Raw genomic sequence first — 18,340 nt, forward strand, 5'->3', positions numbered from 1 at the left:
CAAAAGAAGATGCTTATCTGAATAGCAGTAATCACGGTCCATTTAGAGCCTCGTTTCCATAGATCTGAGATGCTAAGCTTTCTACTTCCTATGTTAATAATAAAAACTAACACTGAGTATCATTCTAAATACTTTACTTAGTATTTGTACTATTGGTGGGTACTGTTGGTCCCCCCATATTATAAATGAGAAAACTGAGACACAGAGAGGTTAAGTGACAAACCCAAATACACACACTGCCAGGAAACAGTGGATTCAGGATTGAAACTCGGGCTTGCATGACTCTGTGGTCTCAGGTCTGGACCGCAAAATCTGTCCTGCCAGGTACGGGGGTGGGGAGCACAGTGGTTGTGAGGGCTGGAGCCTGACGGCCTGATTGTCTTTACAGTTTCCCACCTGAAGGCTTCCATGCCCCTAAAACCAGCCCACTTCTCAAGGTGGGCTCCCTATGATGGTAATAATGGGAACAGACGGAGTAATTCCAACTAATGCTTACATAGCTCTTGCTGCGTGCCAGGCACTGTCCTAAACACTTTACATACCGTACCTCACCCAATTCTCCTAACAGGCCCATGAGGTAGGTGTTATTATTATCCCCATTTTACAGAAGAGGAAACTGAGGAACAGGGAGGGTAAGTCTCTTCATGGACCTCTGCGGTCCCAAAGGCTAGACTTTGGAGTCTGGGATGACTCAGCACCATGTTCTGCTCACCTAGCACGGGACCTGACTTCCCACTTTGTCACCTGAATTCTCCTCAAGCTTTTCTTTCTCCCTTGAATCCAGTGCCTTCCCTTGCACAATGGACCTCTGTTGTCAGCACTGAAAATGGGGTCCATTCCCTACCCGAGTTTGGAAGGGCTTGAGGAAGGACATCCTATTGCAGTCAGCCAGGACTCGGGATCTCCTCCAAGACCCTTCCTGGTTCTCTAGCATGTTGCCGCCCTGTCACCGCACTTCCAAGGCTGCCCGTCCCCACTCGTTCATAGTCTCTCTTTTGCCTAAAAATTATCCATAATTCTGGCAATAACAGCTGCCCCCAGAAACAGGGCAAGCCAGCCCTTTCCTGCTGCACCCCTTTCTGACTTGGGGGGGCGGGGCGGCCGTTGGCGCTGCCAAAGGCGTTTCCATGATTACGTACTGAGCATCCACTACTACCAGGCACTGGACGTTGAGAGGTGAATACAGTGGAGTCTTCATGCCCATTGCGCTTATATTCTAGTGAGGGTGACAAGGAATAAACAATAAATAAATTTAAATATATAACAATGGCGGGAAGTTCCTGAAGAAGAACAAAGCAGTGCAAGGAGATGGGGATACTATTTTATATAACATCCTGTGGCTCCAGACCCCAGGGTGAGGGTCCTAGAGACATGACACGGCCTTGCCATGGCTCAAGGGGACTGTAATAGCCAGAGCCTGTTCCTAGATCTGTCCCAGATCGGGTTCCCTATTTGCCTCAGGGAGACACAGACTGGTCATGGTTAAGGGCCTGGATAACAGAGCCACACAGCCTAAGCTTGAATGCTGTCTCTATATTTATGCTCTGGGGCACCCAGGACAAATTATTCCTCTTTGTGCCTCAGTCTTCCCATAAGTAAAGTGGGGATAATAAAGTATACTTTATAGAAACAACGTAAGTTTAAAAGAGTTAATATGTGTGATTTGTTGAGAACAGTGCCTGGTACCTAGTAAATACAGACTCATGTTGGAAATATTGTGGGTTCGGCTCCAGACCACTGCAGTAAAGAGAATAATAGCACAATAAAGTGAGTCACGTGAATTTTGTGGTTTCCCAGTACATATAAGAGTTATGTTTACATTATACTGTAGTCTACTAAGTGTGCAATAGCATTATGTATGGAAAAACAATGTACATACCTTAAATAAAAAATACTTTATTGCTAAAAAAAACCATCATCTGAGCCTTCAGTGAGTCATAGCAGTGATAGCAAAGGTCACTGATCTCAGAGCACCATAACAAATACAATCATGAAAAAGTTTGAAATATTGTGGGAATCACCAAATTGGGATGCAGAGACAGGAAGTGAGCCAATGCTGTTGGGAAAATGGCACCGATAGACTTGCTTGGCACAGGGCGCCACAAACCTTCCATTTGTAAGAAACACAGAATCTGTGAAGCACAGTAAAGCAAAGCACAGTAGAAGAGGTACGTCTGTACTAGTATTATTCACCTGCAAGCTCCAGGGATTTTTTTTTTTTCCTTTTACTCTGCCGTTAATATAGTGCAGGGAGCAGAGTAGAAAGTCTTTCAGCAAGGCTAGGAAGTCAACCACTTATTCTGTTGTGTAACTGAGTGAGTATTTTATCTCTCAGAGCCTTAGTTTCTTTAGCCTCAAAATGGATTAAAACTGTCATTCCCTATTATTGCCATCATTGCATACATTAAATGCTATAGGAAATGGGACACATCTTAGCAGAGTGACCGGCCCACACAGTAAGTGCTCAATCGGTGTTAACAATTAGGATGGGAAAAAGTTTAATGATGATGATGATGAAGAAGAAAAAGGAGGAGGAGGAAGAGGAGAAGAGGAAAGAGGGGGAGAAGGGAGAGGGGGCGGAGGGGGAAGAGGAGGAAAGAAGGGAGACTGGAGTTAGAAGCTCCTTCTCAATCCGGCTCTGACATTAACAGGACTCCTGATCTTGGGCTTCAGTTTCCCCTTGTATAAAATTCGAGCTGGGGGATTCACTAGCTGCTGCAGTCCCTTTTGGGTTTCACATTCCAACTATGGAGGGCTGAGGCTGGCCAGAGGACACATGAAAATATATTGATACTTCCAGTCAATTAATGTGTCAGCCTCGCTTGCTTCTGGAAGTAGAGCCACTGCATGTCTTCAGCATCCAAAATGCATGGCCCCCACCATTTCCCTTTCTCTCACCCAAGAAACAAGGCTCTACTCCAGAGAGAAGCTTTGTTGTCCCTGCCTTGGTTCAGAGCTGGGTGTGCTGGCCGGCTCCCAACTGAACGCCAGAGGGCAGCAGAACCAGCATATTTTCAGCTCTGGCTGACTTTTTTTTTTTTTTTTTTCTTCTCTCCTCCAACGGGAAAACACTTTGTAGTTGGGCCACATGTCTTGGTTCAGACCTCTTGGTGGAAAGAAATATCAGAGAACTTGAGAGGGCTGCAAAAACTCCAAGGATTCAAGTCTTGGCAAAGAGAAGGCAAAGGTCGAAGCAGCTTAGCAAGCCCCAGGACCTAGTCAGGGAGACTGTCAGGGGACCCCAGGGGGCACTGCGAGGCCACAGGGCGCTCACCCAAGTCAAGGGGCCTTCAGTGGCTTCTGGGCCCCATCATCATCCAGAAAAGGCCCAGAACAGAGCAGGCTAGAGAAGTGGCAAAGCTTCGCGGCGAGTCACACAGACTCTGTAGCCAGACTGTCTGGGGCCAAATCTCACCTCTGCTACTTTGAGACATTGAGACTTTGTGCAAATTACTTAACCCCTTTGTTTCCCAGGTTCCTATCTGTAAAATGGCTATAATAAGAGCATGTACTTCAGAGTGTGTGAGGATTAAATGAGCTAAGGCACGACTAGCACAGTGCTTGGCACAGAGCGGGACCATTATGAGTATTTGGTATTATTATCACTATCGTGATCAGGATTATCATTAGAGAAAGCCAGGTAATAAAGGCGGATGGGCCCGGTGCACACTTTCTCCGGGCAGCAGTCCAGTCCTAACTTCGAATCGGTTCCCCCATCCCCTCCCCAGACCTCACGTGAGGTTAAGGTGTCGTCTCCCGGAGGCCCTTGGGTACAGCCTCTGCGGTAGAAAAGAGGACCCAGGCTGGGCTTGACCATTAAGAGACGTAGTTCACCAGCTGTCAGCCTGGGGAGCAGGGACGAGCAGGGCTTAAGGAAATGAGACCCAGGAGAGGCAAGTTCTGGGTGTTGGGGGGTCAGGGAGGGACCAAGGTCCTGCCATGGCTCACTGCCTGGGGAAGAGGCCCAGCTGAGCAGGGCTTTGAAGCAAAACAGGGTGGGGACCGCAAGTGCTAAAGGCAGGAGACCGCAGAGAACCGACTGGAAGCCGGTAGGTCTGTGTTCAAGTTTCAGCTTTCCTACCCATCCCTCCCACAGAGAAAGTTCCTCGATTCCTGAGTCTCTGGCTTCTCATCTGTGAAACAGGCGCGGCAGCCAAACGCTCACCTACTCTTCGGTTAGGATGAGAAGCCACTGACCCCCAGTAGGTAGACCTGTGTCATCATTACACTTGAACCTCTCCAAAAAAAGTCCCAGGGACACTTGTCTGGTTAAGTAAGTTTCCGCAGGCCAATGGTGGCAGGGGCAGGGCTCATACTTGTGTCTCCATCCTCGACACCTGGGCTCTTCCAATTTCCCCAGCCCCAAAGTTACAGTTACTTTTTTTTCCTTTAAAGTTACATTTTTTGTGAGCTTCCCATACATCAGATGCTGCACTAAGCACTTTACTTCCATTGTCTGTTTTAATTCTCAGAGTAACCCTAGGGGGGTAGACACGATTATTTCCGCTTTACTGATAAGCAAACTGAGGCTCAGACAGATGAAGCGACTTGTTCAAGATCACAGCACCGGCTGGGCGGGAATCCGAACTCTGTAGCTTGTGCACTGAACTTGTGCGCTGAATGTGCTAGGCTGGTTTAGAATAAGGTGCAGGTGAGGGGCCCTTGACTTTAGATTTCTGTTCTCCTGCCTGGAGAGGGGAAGGAGATGACAAACTAACACAGGAATTGAGAGGGGCTTGAAGAAACTCCCTAGGACAGCCCCGGGTCCTCACCACCTTCCATCCCGAGCCCCCCCTGGCTTTAGGGGCGGTAACTATTTAACACCTAAGTCCTCGGTTCCTCAAAGACACCTTCACATTTCCTTTCTCCTCTTCAGTGACACTCACAGGCCCTTCCCCTCCCACCCAGTATCACTCACAAAGCCGGGAATCGAGACTGACCCCAGCGACCCAGGCCTCTGTTTTGAAAAGTTAAATCAGATTAGCTCATTAATGACCTTTGCAAATACATCCGCGGTGGGCTGGCCCCTGTGAGCCCCCCCACGGCCTCTCGGGCTGCGGGGCTCCGCAGTTAATGAATGGCTTGGGCAGGCTGGTGCGACAGAGGCCCTCTGTGAAGAGAGAAACATCCGGGGTGGGGGCGGGGTGCGGATCATTAATAAATATTGATTTGGCTCCAAGGGAAGCAGCCCGAGGGAGAGCTGGCCCTGGACACCCACGTCGTGGTCTCATTAAGTCGGGGTCAACTGCTCAGCCTGGGCGCCGAGAGGCGGCTGGCTCATGGGTGCTTCTGAGCAAAAGCCTTCCGCAGCCCCCAGGCCTGGCTGGAGCCTGCTTCCCAGCCAGCGGGTCAGAACTGGCCCATTAAATTTATAGCAGTTCAAGGTGCAGCCTGGGTCCTATCTAACCCCCTCCCTCCGTTCACCAGCCCCAGGGTGTCGCCAACAAGGCACCCAGGCTTGCCCCAGACTTCTGTCTCCAGGCTGTCTCAGGGAGAGCCATAAATCCTCGGCTTCCTAGGCCCAAAATAGAAGGGTGTTTTGCACCCCTTCTTCCCAGGCTCCTGGATGTCCCCTCCGAAGCCTCTGATGGCCTCCAGCTGGGCAGAGAAGCCTTTGTTGTGCTGATCACAACAGATGAAGACTTCTGAGGGGGTTAGTTTTCTCTTTTAAGGAGCTTCCATTTTCTTTTTGAAGAAGGAATGCCCTTCAGGAAGGTCTTGGCAAGAACGGGTGAGCCAAACGTTGGCTGATAGAGCCAAGCTGGCCCCTGCCTCCTGGATGGAGCGGAGGCGTGGTAGGCCAGGGCCCACTTTTATCACCGACAGCCCCGGCAAAGCATTTGATCTCTCCGTCCACATGTCAAAATGAGAATGAGAACCAGATGAATAAAAGGAACCTAGCAGGAAGTATAGAGTGAAATGGTGTGGAAATGAATAAATGGATGGAATGAGTGAAAGATACAAGGGAAATAATGAGTAAAGAAAGGGGCATTTATTCCGATCACCAATCTAACCTGGAGCTATCCTCCTAATAGCCTTTTTAAGATGTCACTTATCTTATAAACTTACCTATTGGCAGGTTGTCCACCATATTCCCAAATACTGAATTCTGTTTTCTGAGCGCTCACATTGCCCTGAGATCTGATTACTGGCTGCTTACAGCCAGAGTTACAGTCAACCTCCATGGGATCAAACAGAATGCATCTAAAGCCTTTTCCATATGTCTGTCCCCCTCCAGGAGCCCCTCCTTGGCCCTGCTCCCCCTCTCCCCACCATGCCCAAGAATGACTTCAGTGTATCTCCTAGGTGCTCCTGACACACGCCCACTTCCCTATCCCTGCATAGACATAGCCAAACAGCAACTACCTCCTAGACCATGAGACATGTGAGTCAAGGCACCACGTGTATTGTTTTCCCTGCTGCATCCCTCCATGTGGCTGTCACTGAATGGATGCTCAATAAATACGAGTTGCATGAATGAATAATCAACCGAATCAGGGCATAAATGTGAATGAAAGAGAAGAAGGTGATAAAGCAGACTCTGGTTTTTGAGAAGGAGTAGTAAGAGAAAAAGGAAGAAAACCCCAATCGTCAGGATTTTAATAAGTAAGAGCCACGTAATTCATAAAATACTACGGAAAAAGAGAATTCTAGGGGGAAAATGGCATCAAATGCTACAAATATTTCAAAGAGGATGAATACAAGAAAGAGGTTACTGCTTTGGGCAATGGATGTTGTCAGAGTGGTAAGGAAGAAGGAAGAAGAGAAGGAAAAAAGGGAGGGGGGAAAAGGGAAGGAGGGAGGGAAAAAGCAGGAAATCTGAATGTGAAGCTGTTTCCTAGACCAGTGCTATCTCCAATATAACACATGGCCAAGGGGATAATGTCAAGCATCCAAACCATGTTCACAGGAAGTCATCTTTGGGAATGAGATACCATTCCCAGGGCCCCTCACATCATCCCACAGAGCAAGTTATCTCCCTGGCGGCTAGGTGAGGCTGGCCCCAGTGAGGGGGTGACTGCCACCAACTCCCTATATTTTATTAGCCTGGCCAGCGTCCACCCCATGGAGCTGGTGGTGGCAAATAGTCTGACATTAAGCTGAGGTTATAGATCATAAAGCTCCCCCCTTACTGAGGCTTAGGGAGGAATAAGATCAAGGGCCTATTCAACTCAAGCAAGTTCAACTCAATCCATCAAACACCCTAACACACAGAGTGTCTTGCACGAAGACCCCATGAGCCCTAGAAAGTGGCCAAGTGGGTCTTAGGTCTATTTCACAGATGAGGAAGGAGAGGTAAAGAGGTCTCCCAGCTGGTAGGGAGTCAGATGGGATTCAAACCTAGCTGGCAGTGTACAGAATAGGAATCCAAATCCTGGCTCTCGACTCTAAATTAATTGCTCTTTTTGACTTGCTATGATATTCCCTCAATCCAGCATGAATGGCAACTTGACATTCAGTTAAAATCATTTCATATTCCTTTATTACCCCTTTAATTGAGGGAACACACCTGTCACAGACAGAAAAGGTGTTCTCAGTCTAATTATTTGTAATTTTCACCATCCAAAAAGCACATCATGGTGGCCTTTCTTTACCAAAGATCAGGAGTTTGGGGATTCTGGCTTTGCATCAACCGTAAGATTCACTGGGTATCCTTAGAAAAGACTCAGGGACAAGTTTACTGACCGTTTTGCATGGATCCTTTATGCCAGGCACATTGCGCAAAGTATATCACAGAATCCACACAACCGCACTGGCACACAGATATCTTCATTTTACAGACGAGAAAAGCTAGGCCTACAGAGGGTGAGCAACTTGGCCAAAACAACTACAGCCCTGGAACTGAACTGGAAAAGTGAAGACTCCAAAATCCACACCACGGTTCAAGTGTACCACTGTCTCACTTCCTAATGTTGAGAATGAGACTCGTGTTATCTGTTGCCCTAGCTATCTGAGTTGACTGTTGCAAAGCTTAAATGAGACAACCTAAGGGGAAAATCATTTGGATTTGGCATGCAAATAAGGAATTCCTGTTCGAATGAAAGCCTGCTTATAATCTTATGATCTTCCTCAGCTTGAAGCCCTGCGACCTGGTAAACAGACTGGCTACAAAAACAGCGTTTACTCGGGATCTTCCCTTGCCCGTGAATAGAGCTGCCTCTGACCGATCGTGAAGGAGCAAGCCCTGGACCAGATTCCAGCTGCAGGGTTGATGCCACCTTCCCCTCAGTGGGCTTATCCTCTCAGCTGCGGGTCTGCTTGTCTCGATGAGGCAGAGTGGAAACAAAAGTCCCATCCTCAGCTGCCAGAGGACTTCCGGCAACATCAACACAGGCAGCAAGCATCCCAGAAGACTGGAAAAGGCTGTCAATCAATCCTGTGTGTCTTTACAAACATGCAGACCCTGGGTCTCCTGCAGGCCCAGGGCCACGAACATCTACAGCCCTGAGGCACATTTGGGGCTGAGTGAAACGCATGGGAGGAGGTTTGGAAGTGAGGAGGGGGACAAAGGAAAGATGATGGAAACAGAACAGAGGAGCAGAGGGAGAGAGAGAGGAAAAGCAGGCACAGGTGACGGAAATGGGGAAAACCCCCCGACCATCTGGACCCCCTCCTGCCCTAAGCAGCTTCTCTCTACAGGGTCTCAACTCTTTGGGAACAATGACCCTTTTGAAAATCTTCTCTCCTAAAACATATGCATGCAGGTGCACATGTACCATTTTGCCCAAAATCCCAGAGGCTTTTCAGTCTCCTCCTAGGAACCCTATCCTTCCTCCTCCCACGATGGATCTGAAACTTCAGGCTTATCATGGCACTGCCTTTCACAGCAATGTTGAAGCAGAAAAGGGAAAAACTCAAGAGGGCTGGGAGGGGAGGGGGCATATATGAGGGAAGGAATAAATATAATGATGTTACTTTGCCTTCTCACAGTTAAATCTTTGTCTTCTCCACTTAAATCATTGCTTCAGGAATTAATCCAAATAAGACGACAAATAAAATCATAAGAGCCCCTAGGCTAGATATAGGTAGTAGATAGAGAGATGAATAAATAAATAAATAGCCTTTCTACTCCCCACAGAAAATTACAGTTGTCCTGGCAGTCTGGACTCCCTTTGTTTCCACAGCAAGACCCTTACAATCACCACAGCATGAACGAAATCTACTCGATGGCCAACTGCTCTTGGAAAATAACGCCAAACAGATAAATTTCTCAAAAGGTGATGATCCTACACCTCTGTCTAGCCAAGTCATTTTGTCCATCTGCTTCTCCTGGCTGCAATCTGGCTCCATGTAGGAATTTTCCATCCCCCCCCGCCCCCACCCCCACCCCCGCTCCATGTAATGTCATGCAGAAGACTCAAAGGGAAAGGTAAAAGGATTAGCAGATTGATCGATGGAAGATATTAATGCTCTTTCATGTTGGGTTGAAGAAGGATTTGAGGTCATCAGGAGAGAGGGTAGCAGGAGAATAGACCTCAAGTATTCAAAAGACTCTCTGGATTAAAATCCTATTAAACTCCCATCAGCTTCTCTAGGAGGCATTTTAGAAGGCTGGGGTTTCTTTAACATGTCACCATAATTAGCCTTCCCTTAAGCTGTTTTGGGTGGGGAACTTTAGCAATTAAGAAACTGAAAACTTTCATTTTCTAGCGCCCACACGGCCTTTTGAACGTTTGAAAACTAGAATGGAAAGTGGTTTAGCCTAATTGATTTGAGGGGTTCAGATCTCTCCCCTTCAACCTGCTGTCAGACTCGCCCCTGAGATCTGAGCCCCTCAATAGAAAGGGCATTTTTTCAAGTGAAAGAATCAAAGGTTCAGACCTATGATGATGCTTTTCTTCTTCTAATCATCCTGCCGTGGAGTTAGACGGAAAGAACAACTCTGCAAAGGGATGGTTGTTTCCCCTAAAAAGATCTGTTTCTGGGCCCAGATTCCAGTTCACAAAAAACTACCCCCAGAAACCCAAAGGGCCCGTGTCTCTCGGCAGGTGCAAAGCTGGGCTGTTCCAGAGCAGCCGGTCCATTACGTGGACATGAAGCTCAGGAAACCGTGTCAGGGAGTGGCAGCCAATATGCAACAGGGTGACCAACCATCCAAAGAAATAAGGGTCGAGAAACACGTGTTGCTTTAAAGGGTTAGTCCGAGCAGTTGTTTCCTCACTAGGTAAAATATCGATCCAACGTTAAACGTCAACGCCCTGCCATTTTGAGCCCCGCCAGGGAATCAACCCTGTGCCACTTTCCACCTCCGATGAGCCCCACACTGATGACGGGGTGCCTCTGTGTCAGAACGTTGGCTTTTTCACTTTCACACTTGCTGGGTCCTCAGAGTTAACAGTGGAGAAGAGGCCCAATTCCACCAGCCGCGTCTCCATCAGAGCACCCGCCCCTCTTCTGTATTCACCTGGCTGTCCCGTCATCCTCGCCAGCCCATGAGCTCACCAAGGACAGGCCGTGCCGACTCTCTCTCCTTCCAGCTCCAAGCGCGGTGCCAGGCACAGAGCAGCGTTAGACACCCGCTCGCCCACAACCGCACAGAATTCACTCTGCGCCTTAAGGCAAGTCACGGCCTTCATTTTTTATGATGAAGAATTAAGGAGTCTGTTGGGCTGCCTGACCTGCGAGGTCATTTTCTAGTTCCCAGAATCTCTGAAAACGTAGTTGTGCACAGGCTGGCTTTTCGTGGCTCCCGTGCTCAGGTCATAGTTTATAATAACAAGGATACTAATGCTAAGAATAGAGAACTTCTGTTAAGCCCTTAAACATGCTCGGTGCTGTTCTCAATGCTCCACTGGTGTTATTTCATTAATCCCGTGAGGCAGAGACTCGTACTCCCATCTGATACAGTGACAGACTGCGGTGATCAGTAATTTGCCCGAAGTCACACCAAGTGTGTATCCTGGTTCCGGAGTCTGGGCTCCTCACTGGTCTTCCACATCCTATTTCTGAGTCTCCCGTTCAGGCTGCCAGACCTTCAGCTGATCTCTATGCATCTTACCTGCCTCCCCAGGGCGCTGCCTGCCTGCCTGTCAGTTGCTTTGATTTCCTACCCCAGGGCCCCAGCTGGCCCGGCCTCTACCTGCTCTGAGCAGAGGCAGAGCTTCACCCACGATTCGGCAGGCCCTTTGCCCTGAGGGCCTGTGGCTCCTGAGCGGAGCAGGTGGCCGGAAAAGCAAGAGAAGGCCGTCATCAGGGCAGCAGCTCACTTGGGAGGTGGAAGAGGAAGGAAGGCAGAGAGGGTTAATCTGAGGACGAGGTCCAAGTACCCACCCCCAGCGACCGGAGACCGTGTGCATTGCTGTCTACCCTTGGCAAAGGCAGAAGCCCAGGATGGACTTCCTTGTCTTGGTTACAACCACAGGAGGACACGAGCAGGAAGAGAAAAGGTCTCCTAGGATGGCCTCGGAGGTGTCTTTTAGAAAATGTTTCAATGGCCTATGCAAAGAGGTGGGTCTTGTCTCATGTTAAAGCATCTCTGCCTATTAACATACTATTTTCAGGTACAGAGCCTGAAATCCTCTTGAGCTAGTCTTCAATGTTTGGGCGAGAAAAAAAGCTTTTGATTTTACAGTAGAAAACAATTTTTGATTATATAGGAAAAAAGTAGTTCATCTCAGCAATCACACTTCTAAGTATTTACTTAAATGAGTCGAAAACTTATGTCCACAGAAAAACCTGCACATGAATGTTTAACAGCCTTACCCATGGATAAACAAGATGTGGTACATCTATACAATGGAACGTTATTCAGTAACTACAAAAACTGAGCTATCGAGTCACAAAAAGGCATGGAGGAAGCTTGCTAAATGTAAAAATAAAACAGCCCAAAACGGATATATTCTCTGTGATTCCATATTCATAATGCATGACATTCTGGAAAAGTCAAAATCATGGAGACAATAAAAAGATGAGTGGTTGCCAGGGGGAGGGGATAAGGAGGGAGGGATGAACAGGTGGAGCTTTTTAGGGCATTGCAACCATTCTGCATGAGATGTAATGGTGGATACATGACATTATGCATTTATCAAAACCAACAGAACTATACAATACAAAGCATGACCCCTAATGTATAGCCTTTAGTTAATAATAATGTATTAGCACAGCTCATCAATTTAACAACCATCACATACTCTCATTTATCCAGCTGGGCACTGTTCTAAGCACCGACTATGGAAGATCTCATTTAATCCTTACAAAAGCCCTATGAAAAATTGAGGTCAGGGCAGTTAAACAGACTTGTCAAGGGTCGCAAAGCCAATAAGTGGAAAAAGTAGGACTTGAACTGAAGCCTGTCCAACCCCAAGCCCATACTCTTAATTCCTACACTCTACTGCCCTACTCCCCTCCAGGGCACATCAATTACATTTTGTAATAGGGAAGAACAAATCTGACTCCATATTAGAGCTGTTTCTTTTACTTTAACCTTTGTACTCTGTTGCTCCTGCTTAGTCATGATGACTTTGCACATTTTGTAAAAGAATGTTGCCTATAGCCTGAAATATACAGGATAGCCTATTCTCAGGGCTCTGACCTTTAAGAGTTCATACACACAGGGATAACTAGTTGCAGAACAGAGAATAGTATTTGTTTCGTTGGAGGTTTATAGGAATATCATGACCTGACCTATGTGGACACCTGCAAGAACAAAGGATTCCTGCACCAAGAAGTTTGCAACAAACAAACGCTTTCACCTTTTTAGTATCAAAGAAGGCCTGAATTCTTTGATAAGGTAAGATGGTTCTTTGAGACACTAGTCTGCTCTCTTCTCCGTCTGCCGGCTTTCTGAATAAAGTCGTTATTCCTTGCCCTAACAACTCATCTCCTGATTTATTGACCTGATATGACCCGAGCAGAACGAGTTTGGACTCAGTAGCAATTTCAGTAAGTAAATAAGGGGGCAGAGCAGGTCTTGACAACTGCTCTGTTTAGCCATTCACTCACAAGCATTTGCTGAGAGCTGTGTATTAAGCACTGTACTAAACTCTGAGGATATTAACATAGGTAAGAGACTCTCCCTGCCCACGAGGAGCTTGTAATCTAGTGGAAGAGACAGAGAGACAGTGAAAGACCTAAGCACAAGGAGCCAAGGATCTCCAGCTCCAGAATTGACATGTCATGAGAAGGACTTGGGGAGAGGCTATGAGATGAAATGGAGATAACTAAAGAATTTGTCTTGAAATTATATTTATATAGAAAGCACCCTGGATACCCTAATCATGCTACCTCTAGAAATTAGGAAATTGAGAGCAAAATAATCCACGAATGAAAAATATATGAAAATTGCAGCAGAAGACAACTAATATGAGAAACAACTATCTTGAGGAAGGGGGAAAAGAACATTTATTAAATGTCTAAATATGCCAGGTACTCGTCTGTGTCCCTAACCTATATCCTCTCACTTAATCCTGGTCTTCCAGGGTAGAGGTTATTTTTGCCATTATTTTATGATGAGAATGTAGGGTCATCTGTGTTGCAAAATTCCTGTCTCTTACCTGTGTCTTTCTTCTTATCCCGGGAAAGCTCATGCACAGTGGCACCAATGTCATGCCTCAAGATTCTGATGATGTTTGCCAGAGCGGGCATGCTGCGTTTATCCAGATACGTGAAAAATTCATACTCATCTTTCTTTAAACGTGAAGGTCTTGATTCAATGTGGGTCAGGTTTATATCATTCTCCTAGAAAATAGATGTAAGGAAGTATATGAAGGGGGCAGTCACTGGAATTGACACAGACCAAACGCGCAAAACCAGAGCAAAACACAACTAAAGGAGAAGAGATGAGGAAGAGGAGTTCTTTTTTTTTTTTTTGGTCTTTTGTTTTTTAAATATAAGAATAGAAGAAAGTCTTTAACACTGCAAAAGTTGTTTACCTTTTCTTCTGCAAAACCAAATAACTAATCACAAGAGGTGGGGGAGATAGTTCAAATGCCACAGAATTTAATCACGTGGAAATCTACTCAAGGCTTAGAGTTGCAAACATAAGATTTCATTGGGTCAGTGGTTGCCAAAAATATTTACACAGGAAAACCTCCTTTCCTGAATGACATCTCACAGAATCTCAGTAATAGTACCTCAATAAATAAATCAATAAATACAAGCAACATTGTTCTGCTTGCATGGAGTCCACAGGAGTCAGGCTTCTTGGGTTTAAATCAAAGTTCTTAATTATATTGGCTATGAGACCTTATAAAATGTACTTTCACATTTCTAACCGTCAGTTTCTCCAGCTGTAATTTGGTGGTACTATGGTACCTGCTTCATAAATTTGTTGGAAACATTGGATGAGATGATACAAACACATTGCCAGGTACGTAGTAAATGCTCAGTTAAAATTATCCAGTATAATACCATTCATATTTTTATATAATTACTTTTCATTCAAGTTATGCCACAAATGTATATGTAGCACCTACTAGGTACTGATCACTCTGCAAGGTGGTTGGGATATATCAGTGAACAAAACAGATGAAGATATTTTCCGTTATAAAGCTTCCATTCAAGTTGTGAAGAGACAAACAACAAATATAAAAGATAAACAATTTGTGTATTATTTTATAATGATTATAATGAAAAAGGCTAAGGAAAAAATACAAAGCAGAGCAGGATGAAGGGAACGGGCAGTCCTGGGACGGAATGAGGGAGATTGCAGTATTTAATAGAGTGGACACATGAGGCCTCTTTGAGAAGGGAAGGCTCATGTACAGGCATTCATTAAATGCTACAAAAATAATACTCACTTAATAAAATTTCTCAACTTCAATGTCTTTAGCTGGTGATACTTTAGTTATTATGGGGTTTGTCATTTAAGAAGAACTATTTACTTAAACTGGTCCTCAAATTTGAATGTGTGGTACTCATCTGCTACTTATTCAAAAGTCTGATTTCATTGACAGTACTGTTTTTGTGAAGAAAACCAAGCCTCTTTATTTATTAAAATAAAAAGAAAAAACAAAAAGGGCATTGCCCCAAACATTGAAATGGACAAAATGTACCCAGAAAAAATGTTTAACTTGAATAACTCTATAATATCAAAGAAATGAAATTCATCAACCTTGTAGTTCAAGAAGTGTATCTTTTTTCTTGATGGTTAGTGGCATATGGTTGAAGAGCACAGGGATAATTACAATAATGATACCTTTTTGCATTTGAATATCACTTTACAGTTTAGAATTATTTTCTATGACCCTCCCAACAAACCTCTGAAGAGGTTAAGGAAGATGTAAAAAATGAAATCAGAGATAAAGATGCTTTGTTAAAAGTGGCTGGAGAGGGAGGCCCTTTTCCTCTAATCTCAGACATTGGTCTTCTAACCACACTTCTTTCCTGCCAGAGATATCGGTGAGCATCCCTCAAATATCAGCTTTTATCATTGTTACTGCTATTATGCCAAACCCCCCCAAATGAAACCTCTGGGTATAGTAAACACAGTAATAAGCATTCCTACGCAGGCACCCTTCCTGCTCTTTCTTCCTCATAATTTTCAGGGGTACATGATGGAGCTATTATTTATGGGCACCAGCTGCAGAGAACACACCCCCTGACCAGGTAACCCAATGTGGGAGTCCCGACTAGAGAGAGAGTATGTGGAGGAGAGAAGGCCAGAGAGATAGCGGTTGCTCTAAAGCTTTTTATGCAAACAGAGGTGACCTCCTAAACGCAGCCAAGAGCAATGTCATCCTTCTTGGCTCAGGATGATAGAGAATGGTTAAGCCCCGCCTGCTATTTACCTAAGTTGAAACTTCAAATGAAGAGATAACCAATTTCTGCCTTGTGTAGAGCAGAGAAAACAGCAAAGCCAAGAACCAGGAGTGCACACACCTTCGGCATGGCTATTTGCGAGACAGTATGGGAGGGCGGGTGGCGTAGGAGGTGAGAAAGAGTGTAGAGTGAAAAAAAGGCTGGCAGGCAGACTACAGGCTGATAATGTTCCCTACCCATACCCCACCACTCGCAATGTGACAGCACTTCCAGAGAGAAACCTCTCACTTTGGGAATAGCCATAAGACAATGTCTGCCCCATGACTCAGTTTTTATAATTCTGGAGACCTAGCTTATGGGAAAAATTTTTACCTAAATTTGTAAGCTGACTAAATTCCCATAATAGGGGAACGGTTAGGTGGACTGCAGTGTGATCATTCAGTGGAGATTATGCAACTATTAGAAAGAAACCAACAACAACATGCATAAAATACAGCGCCAGTAAGCACTCCAAGATATGAGTGATAGTCTCTAGATGATGGGCCTAGGGGTGATTTTTGTCTCCTTTCTATTTTCTTTTTTATCATAGTTCAACTTTTCTAAAAACAACATTTATTACTTTTATAATGAAAATTTAACTTTCTCTCTTAAATGGTTATAATGACAGCCACTTGGGAAAATACAATGGATATAGATATGTGATCATTAAAATATGTTTCAAAAAATTTTGCCCAGGCCAAGGAAAAAAAGGCTAGAATGAAATGCATCATGATGAGTTTTGACGAGATTATGTGTATCTTCTATTTATTTGCCAAATGTCTTATAATATTACGCATATAATGAAAATTAAATTATATCTTTTAAATGTGAGTGAAATTTCTGGCTAAGAATATCCAGCCAAATTTTTTAAACGATTTCTTTCCCATTTGAATCAATTTGTTAACCATTAACTCTCTAGCTTGGCATGCAATTATTTCCTTAGTGGAGTTTTTCCAGTTTAATAGTGTGGATCCTTAGATAGATACCAATAATTTTGGTTGCTAAGAGAGGCTTTAGAAATGAACCTCCAAACCTGATGATGATCTTAGTCACCTTTTAGTAAATGAATTTTTACTTTTAAACAAGGGCTCTATGCAGATTAAAAATTGACCCCTACACACTCACCACATCTTGGGGGAGGGATAAAGAAAGAATTCTTTCTGTTAATCCACGTGGACATCTTAGCAGAGGCAAGAAAGGTTTAGAGTTAAACACTCCAAAGACAATTTCACAATTTGTCCAGTAGTTAATTTCTGCGTACAAGATGGCTGAGCAACAACTGATTACTCAGGACTCTTGAACAGACAGTGTGGGGACCAGAGAAAAGTAAAGTGGAATGAACAGTCTATTTGAACAAGGATTGACCAGAAACCCCCTTCCGCTCCCATCCATGAGGAAATCTTTCTAAAAGGGGATTCGTCACAAGTGGATAAAGCTATAGATACACAGAATGAATATGATGAATTGTGAAAAACAGATTCATGCTTCTGGTCCTTTTCTTGACCTCCAGCTTAGGGTCCCTTCCTCTCCTCCTCCATTTCATTCCTCGAGGAAAGAAGAATGGTACAGCGAAAAGCATGTGAGCTTTGGAACTAATCTGAGTTCAAATTCTGTTCTGCTACTCACTACCTTTGGATACTTTAGTTGGTCATTCTCAACTTTTGTTTGTCTGCGTTTAAAATAAAAATCATAATATTACCTGGCAGCTTAATGAGAATTAAAAAGAGGGAAAGTACCTAGCACAATTGTGGCTTCGTTCACAGATACTCAGTAAGAACTCATTATACACTACCTTTCTCAACCTGGTATAGAGACACATTTCCCTGGGAATTGAAACACATTAAGCTGATGAGTCATTTTACCCTTTCATATTTGCTTTACCTTAAATTTTTCTCAGCTTTTTCCCTGAGAGCATGTTTTAGAAAGGAGAAGGAAATGCTGAGCATATAGTCAGACGAGACTAGACTGGAAAGGGGGAGCTTCTTGGACCCCCTACATGCTGTTGCCTTGGCATAAGTGCACATGAAGTTATGTCCTGGCCTGTTTCAGAGCTTTTTGGGGGCAACATCAAAGACAGTCACAAACGATGTCCCATGTCATTGGTCTCAAGTAAACGGACAGGAGGCTTTCATAACTCAGCCGATCCAACACCTTCCTTGTGCCAAACACTGTCCTAGGTGCTGGGCTACAACAGCAAACAAAGCCGGAAAAATCTGGGGACTTCCCTGGTGGTCCAGTGGTTAAGACTCCATGCTCCCAATGCAGGGGGTGAGAGTTCGATCCCTGGTCGGGGAACTAAGATCCCACATGATGCATGCGTGGCAAAAAAAAGAAAAACAAAAATAAACACAAACAAAACAAAAACAAAAAAGCAGGAAAAATCCCTGCCCTCCTGAAGCTTACATTCTTTTTTTTTTTTTTTTTCATTTATTTTTGGCTGTGTTGGGTCTTCATTTCTGTGCGAGGGCTTTCTCTAGTTGTGGCAAGCGGGGGCCACTCTTCATCGCGGTGTGTGGGCCTCTCACTATCGCGGCCTCTCTTGTTGCAGAGCACAGGCTCCAGACGCGCAGGCTCAGTAGTTGTGGCTCACAGGCCTAGTTGC

The 18,340-nt window shown here is 45.0% G+C and overlaps 1 protein-coding gene and 1 long non-coding RNA gene across 2 annotated transcripts in view; one reads left to right on the forward strand and one right to left on the reverse strand.

Moving 5' to 3' along the window:
- The window catches only part of LOC309608954, a 1,139,914-nt gene that overhangs the window by 701,033 nt on the left and 420,541 nt on the right, over positions 1-18,340 (forward strand). The gene's annotated exons all lie outside the window — the stretch shown is intronic.
- PAH (phenylalanine hydroxylase) overlaps positions 1-18,340 on the reverse strand; it is a 72,459-nt gene that overhangs the window by 37,223 nt on the left and 16,896 nt on the right. Inside the window, exon 3 of the mRNA XM_082349658.1 lies at positions 13,494-13,677. Within this exon, the coding sequence (XP_082205784.1) occupies positions 13,494-13,677 (184 nt within the window). The remainder of the gene's footprint in view (positions 1-13,493; positions 13,678-18,340) is intronic.

The sequence above is a fragment of the Balaenoptera borealis genome (assembly GCF_965194805.1).
Source record: "Balaenoptera borealis genome assembly, chromosome: 13".
NCBI lineage: Eukaryota > Metazoa > Chordata > Mammalia > Artiodactyla > Balaenopteridae > Balaenoptera > Balaenoptera borealis.